This window comes from Ornithorhynchus anatinus, chromosome X2, assembly GCF_004115215.2.
Source record: "Ornithorhynchus anatinus isolate Pmale09 chromosome X2, mOrnAna1.pri.v4, whole genome shotgun sequence".
In the NCBI taxonomy this organism is placed as follows: Eukaryota; Metazoa; Chordata; class Mammalia; order Monotremata; family Ornithorhynchidae; genus Ornithorhynchus; species Ornithorhynchus anatinus.
The window spans coordinates 2964012-2990207 of record NC_041750.1 but is presented as its reverse complement, the minus strand read 5'-3'; the positions used below and the strand labels follow the sequence as shown (position 1 = coordinate 2990207).

General features: G+C 65.3%; 2 protein-coding genes and 1 long non-coding RNA gene across 12 annotated transcripts; 1 reads left to right on the top strand and 2 right to left on the bottom strand.

The window, feature by feature from the left end:
- Positions 1-1152: 1152 nt before the first annotated feature.
- SLC23A1 (solute carrier family 23 member 1) lies at positions 1153-15768 on the bottom strand. Of its 10 annotated transcripts, none has more exons than XM_029053446.2 (15): positions 15534-15765; positions 14656-14727; positions 12298-12414; positions 11494-11651; positions 10175-10263; positions 9225-9292; positions 7335-7516; positions 6414-6534; positions 6160-6316; positions 5385-5532; positions 4826-4931; positions 4218-4347; positions 3498-3606; positions 2884-2979; positions 1153-2050 (listed from the first exon to the last, which is right to left on the bottom strand). In XM_029053446.2, the coding sequence occupies exons 1-15, from the start codon at positions 15735-15737 to the stop codon at positions 1567-1569; spliced, it is 2241 nt and encodes a 746-aa protein (XP_028909279.1). In that variant the 5' UTR covers positions 15738-15765; the 3' UTR covers positions 1153-1566. The 10 variants fall into 10 exon arrangements, with proteins under 10 accessions (XP_028909279.1, XP_028909280.1, XP_028909281.1 ...); XM_029053447.2 differs by having other exon boundaries at positions 15621-15764; XM_029053448.2 differs by lacking the exon at positions 15534-15765 and adding an exon at positions 15066-15183.
- Positions 15557-26196, top strand: LOC120638089. The gene is made up of 5 exons (XR_005659570.1): positions 15557-15639; positions 18119-18266; positions 20022-20225; positions 25292-25460; positions 25961-26196. It is a non-coding gene; the product is annotated as an uncharacterized LOC120638089 (long non-coding RNA).
- Positions 17836-22251, bottom strand: MZB1 (marginal zone B and B1 cell specific protein). Its single transcript, XM_029053462.1, has 4 exons — positions 22005-22251; positions 20121-20242; positions 19099-19203; positions 17836-18152 (listed from the first exon to the last, which is right to left on the bottom strand). Exons 1-4 carry the CDS (start codon positions 22212-22214, stop codon positions 17966-17968), a joined length of 624 nt encoding a protein of 207 aa, XP_028909295.1. The 5' UTR covers positions 22215-22251; the 3' UTR covers positions 17836-17965.

Genomic DNA, 26196 nt, shown 5'->3' with positions numbered 1-26196 from the left:
GCCGCCCCCACGGCCCCCGAGCCGGAGCTGGGCCTCCGGAGGCCCCGCGGCCCTCCCCGCTGCGCCCCGGCGGGGGTGCGGGGTGAGCCCGAGGCTCCACGGGCCGGCAGGAGTGGCCCCTGCTCTCCTCGCCCCTCTGGGAACAGGGACCGCCTCTAACCCCCAACTGTGTATTCTTTCCCAGTGCTCAGTCCAGCGCTCTGCACGGCGGAACCGCTTAAGGAACGGCTGGTGCTACTCCAGGTGCCCAGGTGGGTCTCCCGGGGCTTGCGCTGGAGGAGGCGACCTTTCCCGATGACCCCTCCTAACCACGTCGCGCGCTGGCGACGGCATTAACTTCGGGTGGAAGAGGGCGGCGTCCCCCCCACCCCGCCCCAGTTCCTCCGGGCCGCTGCCGGGTGAGGAATATCGGCGCCGGCTCCGCGTCGGGCTCTCCGCCTCGGGCCCCTCCTCTCTCCGACCGGAGTTCACCTCCCTGCCCGGGTGATTTTTGCTAAAATGGCGTTCTCAAACTCCTCCCTGTCAGCTCTCTCCTCACACCCTGCTTAACCTTGCTCCTCTTCCGCTCCACACACGCGAATACACACCCCTCCACTCTGCCCTCTCAAGACGACCTGTCCCCTTCAATCGGTGGTATTTATTGAGCATTTATAGCGTACAGAGCGCTGTACTAAGTGTTTCGGGAGAGTACAGTACAATAGCCGGAAGATCCCTGCCCACCGGGAGTTTACAGACCGAGGGGAGACGGACGTTAGAAATAAATCGCGGCTAGGGGATGCTGTGGATGGGGTTGAAAAGTGCTTAAAAAAAAAAATTACAGTCTCAAATGCAGAGACAAACAGCGAGAGGAGGGAGGATGGCGTGGGGAAATGAGGGCTTAGTCAGGGAAGGCCGCCTGGCAGAGGCGTGATTTTTAGGAGGGCTTCGAAGGGGGAGAGAGCGGTGAGGGAGGGACGTGGGGAAGGGGTCGGCGGCGAGACAAGACGGAGGCCCTTTTCTCTCGTCACCCACTCCGTCCTCACGCCCTTCCCGCTCCCGAAACCCCTTTCCCCTTCGGCCATTCGGTCGTATTTATTGAGTGCACTGTACTAAGCGCTTGGGAGAGTACTGTGGAACAATAGACGGACACATTCCCCGCCCAGGACGAGCTTACGGTCTAGAGGGGGAGAGGGGGACACTAATAGAAATAAACCCCCTCCAGCAGACCACCACTCCCCCCATCTTCAGAGGCCTCCGGAGATTACATCTCCACGTGGTCTTAGCCGCGGAGTTGGTAATCTCCTCATTTTATATTCCCAAGTGCCGGACTGGTGCCTCTGTGATGTCTTAGGCGCTCAGGTTCGCCCACCTTCCGGTCGCCGTCATTAACCCTCTTTAGGGACCCGGTCAAATAAGGCCTAACTCTACCCCCTCGTCCCCCCTCCTGCTACCTGTGATTTATTTTAGCGTCTGTCGGCCCTTGCTGGAGCGTAACCTCGACGACTTGTCGCCGGCCTCGTCGCCGCTGTCGCCTCACGCCTATCCTCACCCGCCCGATTCCCGGAGGAGCCGGGGAGCGCCTCTGTCTCAGATGCAACACAGACGTGGCCACGTGACTACCGGTTTTTTTTTGTCTTTTAGTTCCGGGGCTTCCAACCGGGAATCGCGAATCCCGAGTCCCTTGCGGGAGGGGGCCGGGATTCCCGAATCCCGCCCGTCCCACTCCCCGTCCGGCGGGCGCCGATCCTCCTCCTCTAAGAGCTGGAGCGGAAAGTCCGGCGCTCCCGGGCGGAGGGGGAGACGGCTCCCTCGGTTTTCCCGGGATCCCCCCGTCAGACCTTGGTGCAGGCGGCCGAGCGGTCGGGCCCGTCGGCGGCCGGCTGGGGCCGTTCCCTCGCCCGGGAAGAGAAACCCTTGAAGGTGGGGCTGACGGGAAGGTACTTCAAGCAGGACGCCCTCTTGACGGCAGCCATCCCGACTGGAAAGTCGTAGCTCTTGAGGCTGGCGGACGTCTCGCTGGTGGCGTGGGCTCCTGCCTTCCACCGCACCAGGCCCCGTTCCTCTTGGGTACCTGAGGGGGGGACCCCGGGACTTCAGCAGGGACCGGGGGAGAGCCAGTCCACCCTGCCGTCGGGGGAGGACGTCCGCCCGGCAAGAGGGGAGTGGCGGGAGGAGCCGGGCGGCTCAACGGACGGAGCCCGGGCCGGGGAGCGAGGGCCTTGGGTTTCCATCCTGACGTCGCTCCTTTATTTCTACACGGTATCTGTCGAGCGCGGACTGCGGGCCGGGCACCGTTCTGAGCCCTGGGATGGACACGGGGTAATGAGGTTGGCCACGGTTCAAGTCCCAGGTGGGGCTCACGGTCTCAATTCCTATTTTACAGACGAGGTAACTGAGGCACGGAGAGAAATATTATTAGGCTACTTAAGCCCTTACTGTGCTCCAAGCACTCTTCTAAGTTAGATAAGGTAATTAAGTTGGACACAGTCCCTGACCCACATGGGGCTCACGGTCTTAATCCCATTTTACAGACGAGGGAAGCGAGGCCCAGAGAAGCGACATGACTTGCCCGAGGTCGCCCGGTAGACAGGTGGCGGGGCCGGGATTAAAACCCAGGACCTTCTGACTCCCAGCCCCGTGCTCTATCCAGGCGACCGTGCTGCAGGAACCTCCCGGGGTGTCGGGCGAGGCGGCCGGAGCGGCGGGAGACCCGAACCCGGCCCCCCGCTATCCGCCCCCGGCCCCGTTGGCATCCGTCCGGTGGCTCTGGGGGATGGGGGTCCGGTGGACCGCAAAGCCGGTGTTGGAGGAGAGGGGGTTCCCTCCCCGCGCCCGACTTCCGGGGTCCCTCGCCGCTCCCTCCGACCCCCGGGGCGGATGACGGGGGAGCCGGCCGCTGCTCACCGGGCACCGTGTTGTCCAGGGCGAAGGCCAGGCAGCCGCCCACAAACATCTCCGTGGTCAGCAGCACCGTGAGGATCTGGTCCACCTCGGGCACTCCTGCCGACCCGGAGAGAAGACCGGAAGTTGGTTGCGGGCAGGGAACGGGGTCTGTTATCGTGCTGTACTCGCCCGCGTGCTTAGTACAGCGTTCTGCCCGCGGTGAGCACTCAGATACGATTAACTCTCCCCTCCTAGTCGGAAAGGGAAAGGATTGTGTTTACCTACTCTGTCGCACTGGACTCTCTCAAGTGATTACTACGGTGCTTTGCAGGAATCTATGTCTCCCTTCTCTATTAGATTCTCCCAAACGCTCAGTACGGTGTTCTGGGCACAGGGTAGGTGCCCGATCAATACGAGGGGCAGGAGCCGACCCCCGGAGCCGTGCGGGTGGGCCTACCGTCTCCTCCCACCCCCTATATCCCCCCCCGCCCCGGGCCAGGATGGGAGCCTTTCCCCCCCACCCCGATCCGCCCCATTTCCCAGGGACGACCCCCCCCGCCGGACGGCCTGATCCCCCCCCCGGGGGGGCGGTAAGGGATGGAAGGGGCGGTTGGGGGGCGGCGGGGGCCGGGCACCTGTGCGGATGGCGGTGGGGTTGGCGTCCAGGTAGTTGGGCAGCGTCAGCCCGAAGAACATAGAGAAGCCGAGGATGAAGAGGTTGCGGGAGGAGTTCATGTCCACGAACTGCAGGTTGGACAGGCCCACGGCCGTGATCATCCCTACGGGAGCGGCCCACGGGGACTCAGCCGGGGGGCGGGGAGGGGGCTGCGGGAGACCCCCGCCCCCGGAGCCCCTCTGGAGATCCCGGGTGGGCCCGGCGGGCGGGATGAGGCTCGCGGAAGGTCGGTCTCGCTGCCCGCTCCTCGCCACGTCCCGTCTCTGGCCGGAACGCCCTCCCCCCTCCTATCCAGCGGACGATAGATCTGCCCCTGCTTCCGGGCCTTATCGATGGCCCATCTCCTCCGGGAGGCCTTCCCTGACCAAGCCCCCCTTTCCTCTTCTCCCGCTCCCTTCTGCGTCGCCCCGACTTGCCGCCTTTATTCATCCCCCCCCCCCCCGGCCCCACGGCATCCGTGTCGTTGGGTCTAACGTCCGTCTCTCCCTCTAGACCGCAAGCTCCTCGCGGGCTTGTCCGGGAGAGGGGAGCGGGATCTCTGCCCGAGTATGGTACGGATCGATCACGGGTGTGGATCTAAGGGCCGCGGGGTTGGAAGGACGAAGGGAGCAGGGCAAGAGGCTCCCCGGACGGTCCGAAGGCCGGTGGGGGGCGGCGGGGTTGGGGGGCGGAGACTCACCAAAGAGGGTGCAGAACATCCCCCCCAGAATGGGGTCGGGAAGAGAGGCGAACAGAGCCGTGAACTTGCCCACGGTCCCCAGCACCAGCATGATGCAGGCTCCGTACTGCACCACCCTCCTGCTCCCCACCTACGGCGAGAGGTCGGGGCGGCCTGGGGGAGGTGCCCGGGGCGGGAGCCCCCCGGGGGCTTGTCCTCACCGACCCCTTTCTGAGCTCCGGAGTGGGGCCGGGTCGGGGCCCGGGAAGGTAGCGGGGTGGCCTCCTCCCCTCGAGCCCGTCTTGGGGGACGGGAGGCGATGAGGAGGATCTGAAGCGGGGGGGGGTCACCGGAGCTCCGTAACGTCCGCCCCCACGCCCCGCATTGGGAGACCCTCGCGATTGCCTTTCACCCCCCCCCCCCAAGATGCCCACGAGGCCGGGGCGGGGTCGTAATCCTCCCCATTTTACAGACGAGGACGGGGTGGCCCCGAGGGGTTCCGCGGCTCGCCCGGGGTCGCCGGCGCTTGGGCCTCCCGAGTCCCAGCCCCGGAGTCCTTCTCTAAACCGTCCATCTCCCGCGTCTTCCCCCCGCAGACCGTTCCGGGGCGGGCCGGGGGCCGTCGGTACCTTGGTGATGCCCAGGACGCCGATGTTGGGGCTGGAGGAAGTGGATCCGTTCCCCGTGCCGAGGAGCCCAGCGATGACGCAGCAGACGCCCTCCGTGAAGATGCCCCTGGAGCCCGGGGCCGAGTCAGGGACGGCCCGGGGGCGCCGGACGGGACCGGCGGGGCCGGGGGCCTCCCCCGCTCCCCGGGCCTCGGGACCGTGCGGTTCGTTCAGCGCGTACTACGGGCCGGGCCCCGTACTGAACGCCGGGGCGGATGCGGTCCCCGTCGCACGCGGGGCTCCCCGTCTCGATCCCCGGTTTACGGCTGAGGGAACCGAGGCCCGGAGAAGCCAAGTGACCTGCCCCGGGCCGGCCAGCGGGCCAGTGGCGGAGCCGGGCTTAGACCCCGTGACCCCGCGACCGCCGGGCCCGGGCTCTATCCGCTCCGCCACGCCGCTTCTAATATGAGGACACGAGGCCGGGGGGTCCGGGAAGGAGGAGGGACCCTCCCCCGGCTTTCCCGCCCCCGGCCGAGGGTCGGGGAGAGGCGGGGCACCGGGGGGGGGGGGCATCCCTCACCTGTTGATGGCGTGGACAGGTGGGGGCGGGGCCCCCGCCAGCCGGGCGCAGGCGTAGTAGTCGCCGATGGACTCGATGATGCCCGCCAGGGTGGCGCTAAACATGCCCAGCGCGGCCGCGGCGGTCACCGTGGGCAGGCCCCACTGGCCTGGGAGCGCGGGGCGGACGGACGGCGGGTCAGGGCCGCCGGGGGAAGACGCGGGCCCCCCCGACGAGGCAGAGCGTCGCCCCAACCTGTCTGCCCCGGCCCGGTGGGGAACCGAGGCCCGGAGACGTGAAGCGACTCGACCACGGTCACGCGCCGGGTAAGCGGCGGAGTTGGGATCGGGACCCGGGTCCTCCGACACCCCCGCCCCCCCCCCCCCGTGCTCTTCCCACTAGGCCGACTGGGTCGTCGGTATTTAGATCCCGTGAGAAGGAGCGTGGCCTGGCGGACGGGCCACGGGCCCGGGAGTCCGAAGGTCGTGGGTTCCGATCCCTGCTCCGTCACCCGTCCGCTGTGCGGCCCGGGGCGGGTCGCCCCGCTCCTCGGGGCCTCGGTGACCCTCGCGCGCGAAAGGGGGATTGAGGCCGTGAGCCCCGCGTGGGACGGGGACCGCGTCCAACCCGACTGGTTGGCGTCCGCCCCAGCACGCGTAACCTGTACCTGGCCCAGAGTGGGCGCTTACCAGATACTCCGGTTATTAGTCAAGCGGTAGCCGGGAGACAGCGAGGTCGAAGGATGCTGCTCTCCCGCCCCCCACCCCCTCCCCGGCGGGGAGGCCGAAGGACTCACAGGGGTAGGGGAATCGGAACCAGGGGGCGATGGCCGTGATCTCCCCCCGGGCGTCCGTCCGGGCCTTGAAGCCGTAGGCGGCGGGGTCGGGGGGCAGCGCGTCGGTCAGGGTCAGGACGTAGCAGAGGAGCCACACCACCATGATGGCCAGGACGATCTGGGGGCCGGAGGAGGGGTGGGGCGTCGCGGAGGGGGGCGGCCCACCCCCCCCGGACGGCCGCCGCGACCCCCGGCCCCCGGCGCCCCGCTCTCACGGGAAACATTTTGAAGATCTGGATCCTGAGGATGGTGCAGCCCCGGCCCCGGCGGTAGCCGGGCAGCAGGAAGGGGACGTTGCGGAGATACTGGGAGAACAGGACGATCAGCGCGATGGACCTGCCCGAGGGCCAGAGCCGGATGACGCCGCCGGGCCCGAAGGTGGGCCGGGCCCGGGGGCGCGGGGGCTGGGGGGGGGGGGGACCCTGGAGAGGGGTCCGGGGAAGGCGCCCTCCCCGCTGGCCTCCCCCGGGCCCTCCCCCCTCCCCGGATCCCCGCTCGGCCACCGCTGTGCGACCACGGGCAAGTCACTTCACTGTGCCTCGGTTGCCTCGTCCGTAAAACGGTCGTCGAGACTCGGAGCCCCAGGTGGGACGGGGACCGCGTCCAACCCCGTTTACTCGGATCCACCCCGGCGCTCAGCGGAGTGCCTGGCACGTAGTAAGTGCTTGACGAATACCATAATTAGGGCGTAATACGGGACCCGGGGGGCCTTGGGAAGGCGGGACTGTGGATCTGGGGAGGGGCCTGAGGAAGGAGCCGGGAGAGGAGATCGTTATTATTATTATTATTATTATGGTATTTGTTAAGTGCTTACTGGGTACCGGGCACTGGAATGATAATGACGATGGTGTTTGTTAAACGCTTACTGTGCGCCAAGCACCGTTCTGAGCCCTGGGAGGGGATACAAGGTGATCGGGGGGTCCCCCGTGGGGCTCCCGGTCTTCATCCCCCTTTGACAGATGAGGCCACTGAGGCCCAGAGAAGTGAAGTGACTGGCCCAAAGCCACCCAGCTCCAGGGGACGAGGGCGAGGCCGTGGCCCCCGGGGAAGGACACCCGGGGGGTGGGGGTGGGGTGGCCCCGGGGCCTAGGGGAAGGGGCCCCGGAGACCACCCGCCCGCCTCCTCCCTTCCTCACAGCACTGAGATCCCCCAGTGGGAGCCGGCCCGGTCTCCGGCGGCTTGGAAGACGGACAGTCCGATGAGGGAGACGGTGGGGGTGACGGTCAGGGGCCCGATGTAGCTGAGCAGGGCCCCCGGGAGGCCGGTCAGCCCGATCGCCACCTCCACCAGGCTGGACACGATGATCGCGCCTTGGATCTGGGGGCCGGAGGGGTCGGCGGGGGACGAGAGAGAGATGGGGGGAGAGCTGTGTCCCGGCCGGGAAGGTCAGGGTCTCCCCGACCCGGAGCGACGGGGACCCGGGCCTCCCCCGGACGGGGACCGATCGCTGGAACGCTACCCCGATCGGGATCCCCCTGGCTCCGATGATAACGTCGGGATTTGTGAAGCGCTTACTATGTGCGGTGCACTGTTCTAAGCGCTGGGGCGGGTACGGGGTCATCAGGTGGTCCCACGTGAGGCTCACGGTCTCCATCCCCATTTGCCAGATGAGGGCCAGAGAAGCGAAGTGACTTGCCCAGGGTCCCACGGCTGCCAAGTGGCAGGGCCGGCATTCAAACCCGTGTCCTCTGACTCCCGAGTCCATGCTCTTTCCACGGAGCCACGCTGCTTGCTTGTCCAAGCAGGCCCGCCCCGCTCCCAAAGGTAAGATTATATTACTATTAATGGTAACAATAACTGTCGTATTTCTGAAGCGTTCACTACGTGCCGGGCACCGTACCAGGCGCTGGGGTGGGCACAGGTAAATCGGGTCGGACGTAGTCCGCGTCCCGCACGGGGCTCGCCCCTTTTACAGGCGAGGGAGGGGAGACGCAGAGAAGTGAAGCGATTTGCCCGGAGTCACGCGGCGGACGAGCGCGAGGGTCGGGATTAGAACCCAGGACCTTCCGACTCCCAAACCCGGGCTCATTCGCTCATTCGGTCGTATTTATTGAGCGCTCGCTGCGTGCCGGGCGCTGCACTTGGATCGATTCCCGCCTAACTCGAGGACCCTGATGAGCAGTCCAGGGGGGCGGCTTTGGAGGGCGGGATTTAGCGGGGAGGGACGCGGAGTTCGGGGGACCGAATTCCAATCCCGCCTCCGTCTCTCGTCTGCTGTGTGACCTCGGGCAAGTCACCTGACGTCCCGGAACAGGGCCTGGCACGTAGTAAGCGCTTTAACAAATACCGTAAGCTTGTTGCGGGCAGAGAATGTGTCTGTTTATCGCTGTCCTGATGACGGGATTTGTTAAGCGCTTCCTCCGCGCCAAGCACCGTTCCGAGCGCTGGGATAGATACGGGGGAATCAGGTCGTCCCACGTGGGGCTACCGTCTTCATCCCCATTTTACAGAGGAGGGAACCGAGGCCCAGAGGAGCGACTTGTCCGAGGTCGCACGGCAGACAAGTGGCGGAGGCGGGATTAGGACCCACGACCTCCGACTCCCGAGCCCGGGCTCTTTCCACTAAGCCACGCTCCTTCTCGAGCAGCGCCTTGTCCTCTCCCAAGCGCTTAGCCCAGTGCTCCGCGCACAGTGAGCGCCCGATAAATACGATTGAATGGATGAATTTAGGGCGGGGGGGCCGGGGGGCGCGAGGGAGTGGGAGGGCGGGAAGCCCCGCTCTGGGGTAGGAGGGTTTCAGGAGAAGCAGCGTGGCTCAGTGGCAAGAGCCCGGGCTTAGGAGTCGGAGGTCACGGGTTCTAATCCTGCCTCCGCCGCCTGTCAGCTGCGTGACTCTGGGCGAGTCGCTTCACTTCTCTGGGCCATCATCCGGAAAATGGGGATTAAACCCCAGTTAAGACAACCTGATCACCTGGTATCCCCCCCTCCAGCGCTTAGAACAGTGTTTGGCACATAGTAAGCGCTTAACAAATACCAGCGTTAATTGTCACCCCAGAGCGGCGGGCGGGGGGCGGGGCCGGCTCACCTCGGTTATCCGCGGGTGCCAGATGTGCGAAGTGTTGAGCGGCAGGGTCCAGTTCCCGTAGATCTCCTCTGAGCCGAGGAAAGAGACGGGGGGGGGGGGGGCGTCGGGAGACGGGGGGCAGAGGGAGAGAAGGTCTGACCCCCGAGGGGGACCCCCCTCCCTCAGCCCCCCTCTTTCCCCCTCTAATCATCAGAGTAATTATCATCTGTTGAGCGCCTACTATGTGCCAGGCACCGTATGAAGCGCCGGGGTGGATCGTGGCTTAGTGGAAAGAGCCCGGGTTTGGGAGTCGGAGGTCGTGGGTTCTAATCCCGCCTCCGCCACCTGTCTGCCGTGTGACCCGGGGCGAGTCACTTCACTTCTCTGGGGCTCGGTGACCCCGTCTGGAAAATGGGGATGAAGACCGGGAGCCCCCCGTGGGACGGCCTGATTACTCCTGTCTTCCCCGGTGCTCAGAACGGTGCTTGGAACGTAGTAAGCGCTTCAAATGCACCTTCCTTATTATCACAAGCAAGTCGGGTTGGACTCTGTCCCTGTTGGTATCCGTTAAGCGCTCACTACGTGCCGAGCACCGTCCTGAGCGCTGGGGGAGATACGGGGTAATCAGGTGGTCCCACGTGAGGCTCACAGTTCATCCCCATTTTACGGATGAGGTCCCCGGGGCACAGAGAAGCGAAGTGACTCGCCCACAGTCACACAGCTGACAAGCGGCAGAGCCGGGAGTCGAACCCACGACCTCTGACTCCGAAGCCCGGGCTCTTTCCACTGAGCTACGCTGCCTCCCACGCGGGGCTTCCAGTCTTGGTCCCCATTTGACGGATGAGGTCACCGAGGCGCAGGGAAGTGAAACGACGTGGCCGAGGATAGAAAGCCGGGGCGCCCCGGCGCTTAGCACGGTGCTGGGCACGGGGTGAACGTTTAGCAGATATGACGGTAGTGATCGTTATTACCTTCCGGAGGGCACTTCCACTTATCCAGGGCCAGGATGGCTTTGGCTGGCACCAAGAAGGCGAAGGCGCTGGCCTGAAAGAGGGGCAGCCTGCAGCACCAACGAGAGACATCAACTCGCGGTGAGATGCCGGGGAGGGGCGCCCGGCGCCGTATTCGACCCCCCCCCCCCCCGGGACGGCGGGAGGGATCGAGGGTGGACCCCAGGGCCGGCTCTCCTAGAACAATTCCCAGGGCGGCTGAGGAGACCTCCTCCGGGCTGCGAGCTCATCGTGACGATAATAATGAGAGAATCGGTCGAGCGCTTACCAGGTGCCGGGCACCGTACTAGGCGCCGGGGTGGATCCGAGCAAATTGGGTCGGACACAATCCCTGTCCCGCGTGGGGCGCGCGCGCTTAATCCCCATTTTCCAGATGAGGGAATCGAGGCCCAGGGAAGAATAATGATGTCGGTAGCCGTTAAGCGCTTACTCTGTGCAGAGCACTGTTCTAAGCGCTGGGGGAGACACAGATTGTATTTACCGCCGTCGTTCTCGTCCGTCCGTCTCCCCCGATCAGACCGTAAGCCCGTCAAACGGCAGGGACCGTCTCTGTCCGTTGCCGACTCGTTCGTTCCGAGCGCTCGGTACAGTGCTCTGCACATAGTGAGCGCTCAATAAATACTCTTGAATACGGAGCCGTCGGGTTGTCCCACGTGAGGCTCCCAGTCTTCATCCCCATTTTCCAGATGAGGGAACTGAGGCCCAGGGAAGCGAAGCGACTCGCCCCAGCTCACACGGCCGACAAGTGGCAGAGCGGGGATTAGAACCTTCCGATTCCTAGGCCCGGGCTCCGTCCGCTAAGCCAAGCCCCGCCGCTTCATAATAACGATCGTAATCCGGGTATCCGTTAAGCGCTCGCTACGGGCCGAGCGCCGTTCTAAACGCCGGGTAGAGACGAGCTCATCGGGCCGTCCCCCGTGGGGCTCCCGGTCTTCATCCCCATTTTCCAGATGAGGTCGCGGAGGCCCCGAGATGTGAAGCGACCGGCCCGGCGCCGCCCGGCCGACGAGGGGCGGAGGCGGGATCGGAACCCACGACCTCGGACCCCCGAGCCCGGGCTCTCGCCACGGAGCCCCGCTGCCTCGGTCTGCTTCCCCGAGTGTTGAGCACAGTGCTCTGCCCGCAGTAGGGAGTCGCTAACGTCCCCGATGGAGGGACCGGAAGGACCCCAAGCCGGGAGAGGGAACTTCTCTGCTGGGGGCCGGAGGCGGAGGGAGGGGAGGAGCGGGGGGGGGGGACGGTCCGGGGCGAGAGGGGCCGGGGGGCGGGCGGGGCCTGACCGGATGCCGAAGGTGGTCTGGACGAGGGTGGTGATGCCCACGCAGGTGAAGATGGTGCCGATGAGCTGGCCGATCACGGCCTGGTCCTTCCCCACGCACAGGGCCTCGGCCAGGAGGAAGGGCACCGCGATGGTGCCGCTGAAACAGGTGAGGTAGTGCTGCCCCCCGGGGCCGGTGGGCCCGTCAGGCCCGCGCCCCCTCCTCCGCCGCCCGCGGCCCGCTCTCCTTCCCCCGTCTGCCCCGCCTCTCGCCTGCTTTGCCTCCCCCACCTCCCGCGGCCCGCTCTCCCTCCTCCCCCTCCTGCATCCCGCCTTCCCTCTCCCACCTGCCCCACCTCCCGCGGCCTGCTTTCCCTCTTCCGCCTATCCCACCCATGCCACCTCCCGCGGCCCGCTCTCCCTCCTCCGCGGCCCGCTCTCCCCCCTCCACCTCCCGCGTCCCGCCTTCCCTCTCCCGCCTATCCCGTCTCCCACAGCCTGCTTTCCCTCCCCTACCTACCCCTTCCCCGCAGCCTGCTTTCCCTCTCCCTCCTATCCCACCCCCCACAGCCTGCTCTCCCTTCCTCACCCGCCCCACATCCCGCAGCCTGCTCCCCCTCTTCCACCTCCCGCAGCCTCCTGTCTTTCTTCCGCCGGCCCCACCTCCCTCAGCCTGCTCTCCCTCACCCCCGGCCTGCGCCGGCAAGGCCCCGGGCCCAAGTCTGCTGGAGGGGTGAGGGGAACTCCTCCCGCCCCCTCTCCGAGGCCGGGACGGAGGCCGGACTCGGGTTGGAGTGAGCTCGCCCCCCCGGGCCCCCCGAATCACCTGGAACCCCAGTAGGGTGCAGAGGTACCAGGGTGGCACGTCCTCGATCTTGTACAGCATGTCATACTCGGGCACGGCGGGCGGGACGGCCCTCGGCCCCGGCACCTCCGCTTCCGCCTGGCGGGCGCGGTATAATGATCGTTAGGGGATGCGGCGAGCCCTTACTTCGGGCCGAGCACCGTTCTAAGCGCCGGGGGAGATGCAAGCCGATCGGGCGGTCCCACGTGGGGCCCGCGGCCTCAAATCCCCGTCTGTGCAGGGTGAGGCGACCGAGGCACGAGGGAGTGAAGTGGCTCGCCCTAGGTCACGCGGCAGACGAGTGGATTAGAACTCACGTCCTCTGACTCCGGAGCCTGGGCTCTTTCCGCTGAACCACGCTGCTTTATTATTATTAAGAATCATATTTATTGAGTTCTTACTGTGCGCAAAGCACTGTACTAAGCGCTTGGGAGAGTACCATAGAACATCAAACACATCCCCCCCCCCCCCGCCGACGAGCTCACGGCCTTGATTGGGCTTCGGCGCTGGGGATTTATTGACCGGTGACCTGGGTCGGGGATGGGGGAAGCGACCGCTCCCCTTCCCGTTATCCCATTTTTCCGACAGCGTGGAAGGAGCACGAGGCCGGAGGCCCCGACCCGGACTCCGATGCCGCTGGCCCGCCGGGTGACCCCGCCCCGGTCATTTAACCTCTCGGGGCCTCCAACGTAGTCAGGAGGGACCTGGGTTCTAAACCTGGCTCCGCCACACGTCTGCTGTGGGACCTCGGGCGAGTCACTTCACTTCTCTGGGGCAGTTCCCTCATCGGTAAAACGGCGGGTAAGACCGAGCCCCATGGGGGCCAGGGACCGTGTCCAACCTGATTACCTTGTGTCTACCCCAGGCTTAGAACAGTGCTCGAAGACACATAGTAAGCGCTTAAAAAGTACTATCATCATTACCATTAATATTTCCTCCTCTTAAAATGAGGCTAGGATTCTAGGATCCTCCTTAGCCTGTGAGCCCAAAGGGACAGGGCCTGTGTCCTGATCGGATTTTCTCATTTCTACCACAGCCTGGGCACCTGAGCTTATCGTGGGCAGGAATGTGTCTGTTTGTTGTTCATCAGTTAATTAATTCAATAGCATTTATTAATAATAATACTAATGTTGGGATTTGTTAAGCGCTTACTATGTGCCAGGCACTGTAGTGAGCACTGGGGTGGATACAAGCAAATCGGGTTGGACACGGTCCCTGTCCAGACTGGATCTGGGCAGGGAACATGTCTATCAACTCTGTTATATTGGACTCTCCCAAGCGCTAAATACAGCGTCCCGCACGTTACGCGCTCAATACGTACCGACTGACCGTTTGAACCGCGGGTCGCGGATCGGTCCGACCCCGGCTCACCCGGAAGCCCTCGTGGGAATTTAATCTCCCGGGGCCAAAGAGTCCTCTTATCTGGGAGATCCCGAGACCCGGAACGGGAAATGCCGTGTGGAAAACAGCAGGGCCAGGGCGCTTCCCCGCACCAAACTTAACGCTAGTTAAGCTCTAATTCATTCAGCCGTATTTATCGAGCGCTTTCGGTGTGCGGAGCGCTGTATCGAGCACTCGGGAAACTACGGTCGAGCCCGTCTTCGGGCGGGGATTGTCTCTATCTGTTGCCTAATCGTACATTCCAAGCGCTCAGTACCAACATCGTTATTATTATCATCATCCCTCTTCCTGCCTCTGCACAGAACAGCCCGTCTCCCAGCCCAGGTCGGGGGGGGGGGGGGGGGTCTCCCGACCTCAGACATCCCTGGGAGACCCCTCCCCTCTGCAGAGAGAGGTTGGGGGGAACGAGTCAGGCATTCCTAGATCCAAATGGGCTTCACCCCACCCCAAAGTGGAGAATAACAAGAGTTGTGATCACTGCTGGATGCCGGGAGCGAGGGAAGTCGGGGGCTGAGAGGAAAAGGAGGAGGAAGAATGGAAGGACTAGGGGATGAGGGAGGAGCAGAGTCATTCAGTCGTACTTATGAAATAATAATTATAATGAGTGTATTTGTTAAGGGGCTCACTATGTGCCGAGCACTGAACTGAGCGCTGAGGAAGATACGAGGTAATCAGGTTGTCCCACGTGGGGCTCACAGTCTTCAATCCCCATTTTCCAGATGAGGGAACTGAGGCGGAGGGAAGCTGAGCGACCCGCCCCAGGTCACACGGCTGTCGAGCGGCGGAGCCTTCCTGTGTGCGGAGCACCGTTCCGACCGCTCGGGAGAGCGCGGAAGGCAATGAAGGGACACCTTCCCCGCCCACAGCGAGCTCAGGGTCTAGCGCAGGGAAAGAGAGGGGCAGAGAAGAGAAGGAAAGGGGAGCCCGACGGCCTCTCACCTTGCTGTCTCCCCGAGGTCTCAGACGGGGCTCGCCCGGGCTGGCGGCGGGGGAGGACGAGAGGGTTCCGTTCTGTGGGAGAGAGAACCGGGCTTGACCCCTAGCCGGCCCCGGCCCGGGAGACGCCCCCAAACCTCCATCCCCGACTCAGCTTCCCCTCCCGCACCGAGGTCAAGGGCCGGGAGTTAGGACCAGCCGACCCCCTGCCCTCTGCCCTCCCCCGCGTTCCGGCCCCGGTCCCGGTGGGGCGAACGGGATAGAGGCCCCCCAGACGGGCCGTCCCCCCTCCCCCGGGCCGGACCGGGCTCTCCGGAGGCAGAGTCGCGCTCAGACCCTAGACTCCGGCCCCGTCGCCTCGGGTCGGCCTCCCCCGACCTCCGGGCCCCGGATCCCGTCGCCCCCCCGGCTACCTGGGCCCGCGGGTGGCCCGCGTCGCCTTGGCTCATGCTGCCCCGGGCCTGGCCGCGGCGCTCCCGCGAGGCTCTGAGCCGGCCGGCCCAGAGACCCCCTTTATGGCCACGGGGAGGACTTTAGTCCAAGCGGCGGCCACGTTATTCCGCAGTCAATGTGTAACCAGAGGACTCCCCGGACCCGCGGTCACCCGCACCCACGATTGCGAAAGCTCCCCTGGCGCGGAGATAACGTATTAACTCCGAGACGTCCCGCGCCGGCCCCGCGTCGCCGCCGGCCCCGGGGGCGGGGGGTCGGGGGGTCAGGGCCCCCGGCCCGGGCCGACCACCCCTAGCCCCCGAGACCGGGTTGCCTCCGCCAGGGGCAACCCCGCCCTCGCCCGGGACCGGGCCCGGCACCCCTGATCCCGCACTTCGGGATCCTTCGCTTCTGGATCCTGCCCTTCCAGACCCAGCACATCTGACTACCGGCACTTCTGGATCTGGCCCTTCCGGGCCCAGCGCGGCCGACTCTTCCCGACGCTTCGGGATCCGTCTGGGCCCAGCGCGACTGACCCGGCGCTTCGGACTCCCGGTAAGTGTGGACCCGACACTCCTGGGCCCAGCTCTTCTGGATCCGGCGCTTCCGGGCCCGGCGCGTCTGATGCCCGGCACTTCTGGACCCGAGCACATGTGGATCCAGCGTATCGGTGATGGCTTTTTTCCGGAGGGGAAAGGGCAGGGACAGCGGGAGTCCAGCCCACGCCCACGTGTCCACCTGCCGCCGTTCCTCCCCGCCAGCGCCCGGGGGATGGGAGTCCAGCGGGGAACGTCCGACCCGGGCCCGGGATAGGGATCGGGAAGTAGGGTCGCCTCTCCTGGCGACGTCGCCCTGGCAGGGCGGGAAGCACCAAGCCGGCGGATGGTTTGGCGGTTCTCCCTGGGCAGAGGGACCTCCGGACGGACGGTGGGTCTGGGGTCCACGGACCCGCCGTGGCCTCCTCTTCTCAGCTGGGATTCTCCTGGGGGGGGGGGGGGGCCCCGGGACAACCCCGCCCCCTCCACCTCAGCCTGCAAGATCTGCTTCCCTCCCTCTGACCCCAGAGCCCAAACGCCCCCTCCCCTCAATCCTCGGGGGCCGCCATCCATCCTCCCCCGGCTCTGCTAGCCTCATCCATCGATGAGGGCTCGCTCTGAGTGCGCTCGGCACAGCGTAGGGGTATAATTAATCCCGTTACACCCTGCTCCTTATCTCACCCGGGGGAGATTCTCCCCCCCCGGGACTCCCCTGGACCCCTGGTCCTTCACTGCCCCGGCCCGGCCCCCCTTCCCAGTTGGACCCTTCTCTCCACCCGCTAGTCCAAGGCGGCCCGGACCCCGTCCGAGACTCCGGACCCCTGTCCCAGGCTGCATCTTCGCCCCAGTCGACCAGTAGTATTTATTGAGCGCTCACTGTGTGCAGAGCCCTGGACCAAGTCCTTGGGAGAGGATAATACATGAGAAACGGCATCGCCTAGTAGATAGAGCACGACCAGGCGTTCAGAAGGCTACGGGTTCTAATCCCCGCTCCGCCCCTTGTCTGCTGCGTGACCTAGGACAAGTCGCCTCACGTTTCTGTGCCTCAGTTCCCTCATCTGTAAAATGGGGATGAAGAATGTGAGCCTTGTGTGGGACAGGGATTGTGTCCAACCCGATTATCGCGTATAAATGATAACGATGGTATTTGTTAGGCGCTTACTACGTGCCGACCACCGTTCTAAGCGCCGGGCTAGATACGAGGTAACCGGGTTGTCCCACGTGGGACTCAGTCTTCATCCCCATGGAGTTAACTGAGGCCCAGAGAAGTTAAGTGGCTTGCCCAAGGTCACCCAGCAGACAAGTGTATCTACCCCAGCACTTGGAATAGTGCCCGGCGCATAGCGCTTAACAAATGCCATCATCATTATTAGTAGTAGTAACGATACACTGGAATAGGTAGACACGTTCCCTGCCCTCAGCGACTTTGCCCGATACCCTCCAGCCCGATTCAAACTGCACAGACCCGCAGCCGCTCGGACCGAGACAAAGATACCCCGACGCGCACGTTCCCACCACCCCAAGGGGAGAGGAAACGACCTACTCCGTTTGTGCAAATACGATGCCGTTTATTTTCCTTGGCATCTTGGGATCTGAGCCTCGGGGTCCTGCAGGTGGGAAGGGGGGAGCCCCAAAGGTCGGGACGTCGGGGGTCACGGGAACCGGGCCCCTAACTGTTGTTACCTGTCCCCAGAACTGGCCACCCACTGGCGGCTGCTGGCCCGTCCCCTGCCCTTTCCCCCCACTAAGCCAGGGGAGAGGATCCCAAAAAGTTGGCCTGCCCCCAAAAGGGTGGCTTTTGGACCCCTCGTGGGAGTGTCTAGCAGGTAGCCCCTGTGGTCAGCCCCCGCCATCTCCCGCTTTCCTCCACCCTGGGGCGTCCGGGGGGACCGGGGAGACGCGCGAGGACCACGGAGGGGGTTCGTCGGGTTGCCCGGTCAGCCTGGGGGCCGCAGCGGGGGGATGAGGGGGCCGGCCCGGGCTGAGTTCCGGGTTCTGGACAAAGATGGAGACGGAACTGGAATCCGGGAGGTGCAGGGTTGGGTTGCGGGCGTGGGTTGGAGAGAGCCGCTTGGGGGTTTCCAATCTGCGAGAGGTGGGAGCCCGGGGGGCTCTTAGCTCGTCCCTCTAGACCATAAGCTCGTTGTGGGCAGGGGACGACGTGTCTGTTGATTGTCGTATTGGACTCTCCCAAGCGCCCGGTACAGCGCTCTGCACACAGTAAGGGCTCAATAAATGCGATCGAATCGAACGAACGAAAGAATGAACGACGGGGCGGGGGGTGTCGGCCGGGGAAAGGGAGGCGGTCGCTCGGGCCGCTCCCGGGCCCGGCTGGCGGGCGCCGGCTACAGCTCCCGGCGGGACTCCCGTTGGCGGGCACGGACAGGCCCTTGGCCCGGGTCAGGGGTGGCGCACACGGCCCCCGGGGCCTGGCACAGCAGGGTCTCCAGGGCCCCCGCCCCGCGCCGGTGCTCCCGGTAAATCTGCTCCTCGCCCAGCTCGCCCAGGTACTGCTGGCACATCTTGAACAGCCTGCGAGGAGGGAAGAACCCGCGGGGTGAACTCCGGGCCCGCCTTCCACACCCATTTCCCGGAGGGGCGAACCGAGGCGCTCTCCCGAGCGCCGAGTACAGTCTTCTACACGCCGTAAGTGCTCAATAAATATCACCGAATGAATGGGGGGGCCGGCGACTCAAGGTCGAGGGGGCGGGTGGCGCGGTCCTCTCCCTTCTCCGCGTGCCAGTGGGGAGGGCCGGTCGGCTGCGGGGCGGCGGGCCGGACCCTGGGACGGAATGTCCTCCCGAGATCCGGGGACCCCGCCAGGCCCCCGGAGACGGGAAGACTGGGTGACTGCCCGGACCGGGGGCTTCGTCCGTGCCAGGGGGCGGGCGCTCCCGGGCCCCGCCGGTCCTAGCCCTGGCACCTCTGGGCTCGGCCGCCCCCGTCGCCCGGCGGGGGCACCGCGGCGTTGCGACCTGCGGCTCCGGCGCCTTTAAGCCTGGCGTGGATTGTGCCCTCCGCCACCTGGCACGGATACGCCCCCTGCCTTCCGCAGCTCCCCAAACCCCCGTCTGCCGCTCCCTGGTTCGGTCGGGCGTCGGGGCGGGGGATTGTAGCGGTGCCTGGGATTGTGGCGCGGGGGGGGGGGGGATGGAGGCCCTAAAACCCTGGGCAGGGAGGGCAGAGAGAAGGGGCTCGTCGTGTCCCCCGCCTCGCTCCCTCAATTCATCCCCGCTCCCGGTCCCACAGCACTTATGTCCCTATCTGTCATCTACTGATTTCTATGCATGTCTGTCTCCCCCTCTAAAGCTCGTTTTGGGCAGGGAATGTATGTTATATTGTTCTACCGTCCCCTCCCAAACGCTTAGTACAGCGTGAGCGCTCGATAAATACATTCGAATGAATGTGGTTCCCCCTCCACCCCGCCCTTCCCCAGAAAGAGGGGTCCTGCCCACCCCTCGCGCCCGCCCGGGGTCACCTGGCGGGCCAAGGGCCTCCGGACACCATGACGCTGACACCCGGCCTGCTGTCCAGACCGGGGCCCGTAAGCCGCTTCGCGTCGTCCACTTGCTGGACGCCGTACCTGGGAGGGGACGACACGCGTTCGGGTCGGTGTCGAAGGAATCCGCGGATCCGGACAAGCCGTGGGGGCTGAGGAGCCCCCGCTGGGGGATCGGAACACCCCTCCCCCGCATATCTGACCGACGATGACCGTGCCCCCCTTCAAAGCCTTATCGAAGGCCCGTCTCCTCCAAGAAGCCTTCCCTGACTAAACCCTCTGGCTCCGTGGAAAGAGCCCGGGCTTTGGAGTCAGAGGTCATGGGTTCGAATCCCAGCTCTGCCACTCGTCAGCTGTGGGACTGTGGGCGAGTCACTTCACTTCTCTGGGCCTCAGTTCCCTCATCTATAAAATGGGGATTAAGACTGTGAGCCCCGCGTGGGACGACCTGATTCCCCTGGGTCTCCCCCAGCGCTTAGAACGGTGCTCTGCACATAGTAAGCGCTTAACAAATACCAACGTTATTATTATTATCATCCTCTTCTCCCGCTCCCTTCGGCCTCCCCCCGACTTGCTCCCTCTATTCATCCCCCCCCCCGTCCCAGCCCCGCACCACTCGCGTCCAAATCTATCATTTATTTATTTCTCTTTTTGTCTGCCTCCTCCTCTAGACTCTAAGCTCCTTGCGGACAAGGAGTATATCTGTCGACTGTTCTGTGGTCCTCTCCCAAGCGCTCAGTTCAGTGCTCTGCACAGAGTAAGCGCTCAATAAATACGACCGAGTGAATGATTAGACGTGGGTCACGTCTACCGACTCCAGGGTCCTCTCCCGGGGGCTCTGCACACGGTAGACCGTGAGCTTCTTAAGGGCGGGGGTCGAAGGGCTCTTCTGTACCCTCCAGGTGCTTAGCCCAGTGCTCCGCGCGCACGGAAGGCGCTCGGAACACGGTGTCGATTGGCCGGTGGATGGACCGATTAGGGTCAGTCTGGGGAAGACTCACTGTTGCCAGCGTTGCGAACAACTGCTCTCCAGGACGTCCGTGTATTCGGACTCACTCAGCTCTGCCTCTCCGCGTCTCTTGGAGGATCGTTTGGCTTCTGCCCGGGTAAGGTGGTCGTTCATCTGAGGGTGGGGGGACGGTAGTAGAAGTAATAATCGTAATACATTAAAAATAATACTCATAATACGTGTGAAGCGCTTACTGTGAGCCAGGCGCCGCGGGAGATACGAACTAATCAGGTTGGACACACTCCCCGCTCCAGATGGGGGCTCGCGGTCTCAGTCCCCGTCTCACAGATGAAATAACCGAGGCCCAGGGAAGTTGTGCCTTTTTTTAACGGTATTCGTTAAGCGCTTACTGCGTCGAAGCTGTGCCGAGCGCCGCGGCAGATACAGATCCGTCGGATCGGACACGGCCCCCCCCCGTCCCACGCGGCGCTCGCGGTCTTGATCCCCCTCTTTCAGACGGGGAAACCGAGGCCCAGAGACGTGAGGCGACTCGCCACGGGGTCACACGGCAGGCGAGTGGAGGAGCCGGGATTAGAACCCAGGTCCCGTGACTGCCGAGCCCGGGCTCCCTCCGTTAGGCCACGTTGCTTCTCCCGGGCGGGTCGTCCCGGTGCTGCCGCCTGTCTGCTGTGCGACCTTGGGCGAGTCACCTGGCTCCTCTTTCTATCAGTTTCCTCATCTGTAAAATGGGGATTCGAGCCCCGTTCTCCCTCCCCCTTGGACCGCGAGCCCCACGAGGGCCGGGGATCACGTCTCAACTGATCACGTCGTATCTCCGCCGGTGCTCTCTGTAGCGCTCGGCACCTGGTAAAGCGTTGAACGAAGCCCATTAGTATAAGAAAATCCGAACCGCATTTGGTCGAGCTGGAAATTTAGATGCCCTCGGTGCCCCCCGACCGCCTCGTCTCGGGAAGGACTGGACTGTAAGAGCGTCGTGGGCGGGGGATGTGTTTATTGTGGCACCAGAGCGCTTAGTACAGTGCTCTGCGCCCAGTAAGCGTTCAATAAATACATTTAAATCGAAGAACGAACGAGTGGGGACTCAGTGGTGACTCACTCTTTCTCCCTCCCGGCCCCCCCCCCGGGGCAGAATTCGGGCTCTGCCCGCCCCATCCTTGCCAGCCGGGGCGGAGGGGGAGGAGGCCGGTTTGGGGTGGTTTCGGGCTAAATCTAGCCCAGGTGCTGACGAGGCCAGAAGGCCGTCGGTCAGAAATCCAGCTCACAGGAAGCACCTGCGCAACCGTCGCTCCTCTCCACGGGCTGCGGGTGCCCGGGGGCCGGAGGGGCGGCAGGATCGGGGGCGGGAGGAGAAGAAACGGGGTAGATCTCCCCCCTCCCCCAAATCCCCTCACCCCAGCCCCCGACCCCAGGAACCCGGAGGTCCGTCTGGGGGCCGGGGGAGGCGGTGTGGATTTATTTATGTCCATTCGTGTCCGTCTCCGACTGTGAGCACGTTTTGGGCGGGGAACGTATCTGTTTATTCGTCCGTTGCAGTCCCCCGAGCTCCCAGTACAGTGCTTCGCGCACGGTAAGCGCTCGATGCGCACGGTAAGCGCTCGATACGCGCGGCGGAACGAACGAGCGGTAGGGCCAGCTGGACGCCACTTGGCTCTCTCCGCTAGACCGTGAATTCTCCGTGGGCGGGGAATGCGTCCTTTCCGTTGTCCTACCGGCCTCTCCTGAGCATTTAGTACAGTGCTCCGCACTTAGTAGGTGCTCGGTGAACGTCGCCGACGGGCCGACCGGCCCTCGGAGACGCGTGCGGAGGCGCGGCTCTCGGCCGCCCCCCGGGCGGGGGCGGGGCCCCCCCCCTCGGGCGGGCCCGCGTGTCGGACGACCCGGTGGGCCGGTCCCCCGCCCCCGGGGTCCCCCTCACCTGGAAGGCGACGGCCCGGCAGGCGTCACAGCGCAGGTGTCGGGGCATGTGGCCCGAGTGGGTCTCCTCTTCGTCCAACTCCGGCGACGTGGCCGACAGCGCGGACGGCTCCCGGGGGTCCTCGTCCCCCCGGACCCCACGCACGCAGCCCCCCAGGGCCAGGCAGAACGCCAGGAGCCGCAGCGCCGGCCGCCCCCGCCGGGATCCCATACCGCCCGGGTGCCCACGCGCCCGGGTGGCTCTGGCCGGGAGAGGAAGCTGAGCCGCGCCGACCCCGTCCCGCCCCCTCGGCCCCCCACGTGACACCGCCCCCCCCCCCGGCCCGGCCTCCGGACCTGTACCCGGCTATGAGTTGGCCGCGGGCAGGGAACGTGTCGACCGACCCTGACGTAAGCGCTTAGTCCGGGCCTCCGCCCGCAGTGAGCGCTCAATCAATACCGTCGATCGTTCCATCGACCGGTCCCGGTCCTACCGGCCGGGGTGACCCTCTAGACTCTAAACTCCTCGTGGGCGGGGAACGTGTCGAGGGACTCCGTTATTCCGTTCTCTCCCGGGCGCTTAATCCAGCGCTCTGCACAGAGTAGGCGCTCAGTAATCACTATCCCCCCCGACTCTTGTCCGGCCCACCCAGAGGGCGTCGCCCACCCCGAGGAGGGCCGAGCCGTCTCCCGCGAGCTCCCGCCCGGGGCCGAGGTGCGGGGGTGGCGTGTGGTCTTTGTTAAGCGCCGACTGCGTGCCGGGCACTGTACTGAGCGCCAGGGGAGGGACAAGATGATCGGGTCAGACACAGCCCCCGTCCCACACGGGGCTCACGGTCGTCATCCCCGTTTTACACACGAGGTAACTGAGGCGGCGGGGAAGCGGAGTGACTTGCCCGAGGTCACCCCGCAGATGAGAGAAGCAGCACGGCCCAGCGGATAGAGCGTGCGGGCCCGTGAGCCGGAAGGTCGTGCGTTCCAATCCCGGCGCCGCCGCTTGTCTGCCGTGCGACCTTGGGCCGGTCACTTCACTCCTCTTCGCCGCTTGAGAAGCGGCGTGGCTCAGTGGGACGAGCCCGGGCTTGGGAGTCCGAGGTCACGGGTTCGAATGCCGGCTCTGCCGCTTGGCAGCTGGGTGACTGCGGGCACGTCACTTCACTTCTCTGGGCCTCAGTCACCTCCTCTCTAAAATGGGGACTAATTGTGAGCCCCACGTGGGACGACCCGATGACCCCGTATCTCCCCCAGCGCCTAGAACAGCGCTCTGCACCTAGCAGGCGCCTAGCAGATACCGACATCGTTATTCTCCGTGCCTCAGTGATCTCATCTGTAAAAACGGAGTCCGGGACAGGGCCCGCGTCTCACCCGCTGCGCTCGGATCCACCACGGCGTTCGGCGCAGCGCCTGGCACGGAGGAAGCGCTTAACGAATCCCGCCGTTATTACGAAGCGGCGGGGCCGGGATGAGGAGGGCGGTACTTCTGCCTCCCGGGCCCGGACCCTTTCCGGTAGGCCGCGCTGCTTCTCGAGGGAGGCCCTTGGCTGACCTGCCGATCCCTGCTGTGCTGGGGAGGGGTCAGCTGCCCCCGTCCCGGGCCTCTCTGGTCACAAGGGGAGGGGGTGGATGGCCTAGGTTTGACTCACCGGTCCATTTTTTGCCCCGGGAAGAAGGAGCGGGGGTCGGCCTCGGCCCCACCCCTCCCAGACCGGCCCGCGGGAAGCCCGAGCCTAGAGAGCGCCTCCCGCCAGCCCCCGGAGGCTGGAGAATAATGTGGGTGTCCGTTAAGCGCTCACTATGGGCAGAGCGCCGTTCTAAGCGCTGGCGTAGATGCGGGGTAATAAGGTTGTCCCGCGTGAGGCTCACAGTCTTCTTAATCCCCATTTGACCGATGAGGTCACTGAGGCACGGAGAGGTGAGGTGACTCGCCCACAGTCACCCAGCTGACAAGTGGCAGAGCCGGGATTCGAACCCACGACTTCTGACTCTCAAGCCCGGGCTCTTCCCACTGAGCCACGCAAGCTCGGGGGGGGGGGGGGGGCGTTTGTGTCCGGGCCGTCCCTTAGCCGGAGAGACCCCCCGCTCGTCCGAGCGGAAGGAAGCAGCGTGGCCCGGTCGGAAGGTCCCAGGCCTGGGAGTCGGGGTTCCCGGGTTCTAATCCCCGCTCCGCCCCGCGCCTACTGAGCCGGTTGACCTCTCCGGGCCTCGGTTTCCTTGACTGTAAAATGGGGATTCGGTCTTCGTTTCCCCCCGGCTTAGACTGGGAGTCCCAGGTGGGACGGGGAACTGTACCCGATCTGATCGTACTGTAGCTACCCTAGTACGGAAACGGCGTGGCTCAGTGGAAAGGGCCCGGGCTTGGGAGTCCGAGGTCGTGGGTTCTAATCCCGGCTCCGCCGCTTGTCAGCTGGGTGACCTCGGGGAAGTCGCTTCGCTTCTCCGGGCCTCGGTTCCCTCATCTGGAAAAATGGGATGAAGACCGTGAGCCTCACGTGGGACGACCCGAAGACCCTGGATCTCCCCCAGACCTTAGGACGGTGCTCGGCACGCGGTAAGCGCTTAACGGATACCAACGTTATTATCATTACGGTGCTTGGCACCAACTGAGCACTTACTAATAATAATTAATAATGACAGCCGGAGGCTCATTGAGCGCGTGTACGTGGGGGGGGGGGGACTTGAGAGCGGGGCTAGCCGTCAGGAAATAATTCATTCAGTAGTATTTATTGAGCGCTTACTATGTGCAGAGCACTGGACTAAGCGCTTGGAATGAACAAGTCGGCAACAGATAGAGACGGTCCCTGCCGTTTGACGCGCCGTTTGAAATAAGACCTCTGCGCCACTGTCACCAAAAGTATTTTTGCTTTATTGTTCACAGCTCCCCCGGGCCCCGCCAGATGCCCGGAGTTGCCATTTCACTTCACACACGTGACACAGCAAAGACGGGGCCAAGGCCAGGTCCCGGGCCGGGGGGCCGGGGCCGGGGGGGTTGGTTTCGGGGGGGGAGACCGGATGGGAGAGAGGGAGGCGGCCGGGGCCCCAGGCCGGCCCCCGTCATCTCAGCGGCACCGTGGCTTCCCTCCCGGGGCGATTTCCCCGAGGTGGAGGGGCCTCCTCTGTCCCCCGGATCCACCTCCGACCAGCAGGAGCCCCCCCCCCCGGCCCCGGCCCCCATCCTCCTCGTCGCCCCGAGAGCGGAGGGCCGGGGTGGAGCGGGACAGCCCGGTTCCCCCTTGAGCGTTTAGCTCAGCCCCCCGCCCCTATCCCCACTGGGACCCCCGGACTAACCCCCTCCCCTCCGTCACCCTTCAGCTCCGGGAGGGCCAGCGGCCCCATCTTTGAAGCGCGTCTACACACCCACACACACACTCCCATCCCGGCGTCTCAGACTCCTCAAGACTGGGAGAGGCTTCCCCCGGCCATCTCGTCGATTCCCCTGCCTCCCTTCCACGCCTCGCCCACCCCCCACCCGTCTTCCGAGGTGAGTCCCCTTCTCCACCGCCCTCCGCCCCACCGCAACATCCGCCGCCCCCCTAGTCGGAAAGTTCGTCCTCACGGCCAGCCTCAGCAGCCCCCCGCTCCGCGGCGGAAAGGCCCGCCGACCCCCCCGTCCCCGGCGGAGGCGAGGCGAGGCCGGCAGGCACCCTGCTCCGTGGAGACTCGCGAGCCGCCGACGTGCTCCGCCGGGGCCCGGGCGGTCCGGCGGGACCCCGCCCGTCGCCCGGCCGCCCCCTCCCGTGAGGTCAGCCCCGGGGGTCCCCGGGCCCAGGCAGGAGGTGAAGGGTCCGTTTAGCGGCCCGGACCCCTTTCCCCCTGCCCCCCTCCGGCGTCTTCCGCGGGTCCCGGCCTTCCCTCCCCCCGAGCCCCCCACCCAGCAGTCCTCCAGCCGGGGACCCCGTGGCCGCTGGCCCGGTGGGAAGGGGCGAGGCCTGCCTCCCGCCCCGCGGCACAGCCCCTCCAGGAGCCTCTTTACGGCCTCAGGGGAATCCCCGGGGCCAGCTCACCCCAGACGATTCTGGAAGAAGCCGCGACCCCCCACGAGCCTCCCCCACCGGAGGGAGCGTCACCCCCAAGGCCCGCCCTGGGCTCTGAGCTTGTCGCGGGCCGGGGACGTGTCTAACGGCTCCGTCGAATTGTCCTCTCCCGAGCGCTCGGTAGAGTGCTGCGCGCACGGTAAGTGCTCGACGCCATCGATTAACTGATCGGGTTCTCTCCGC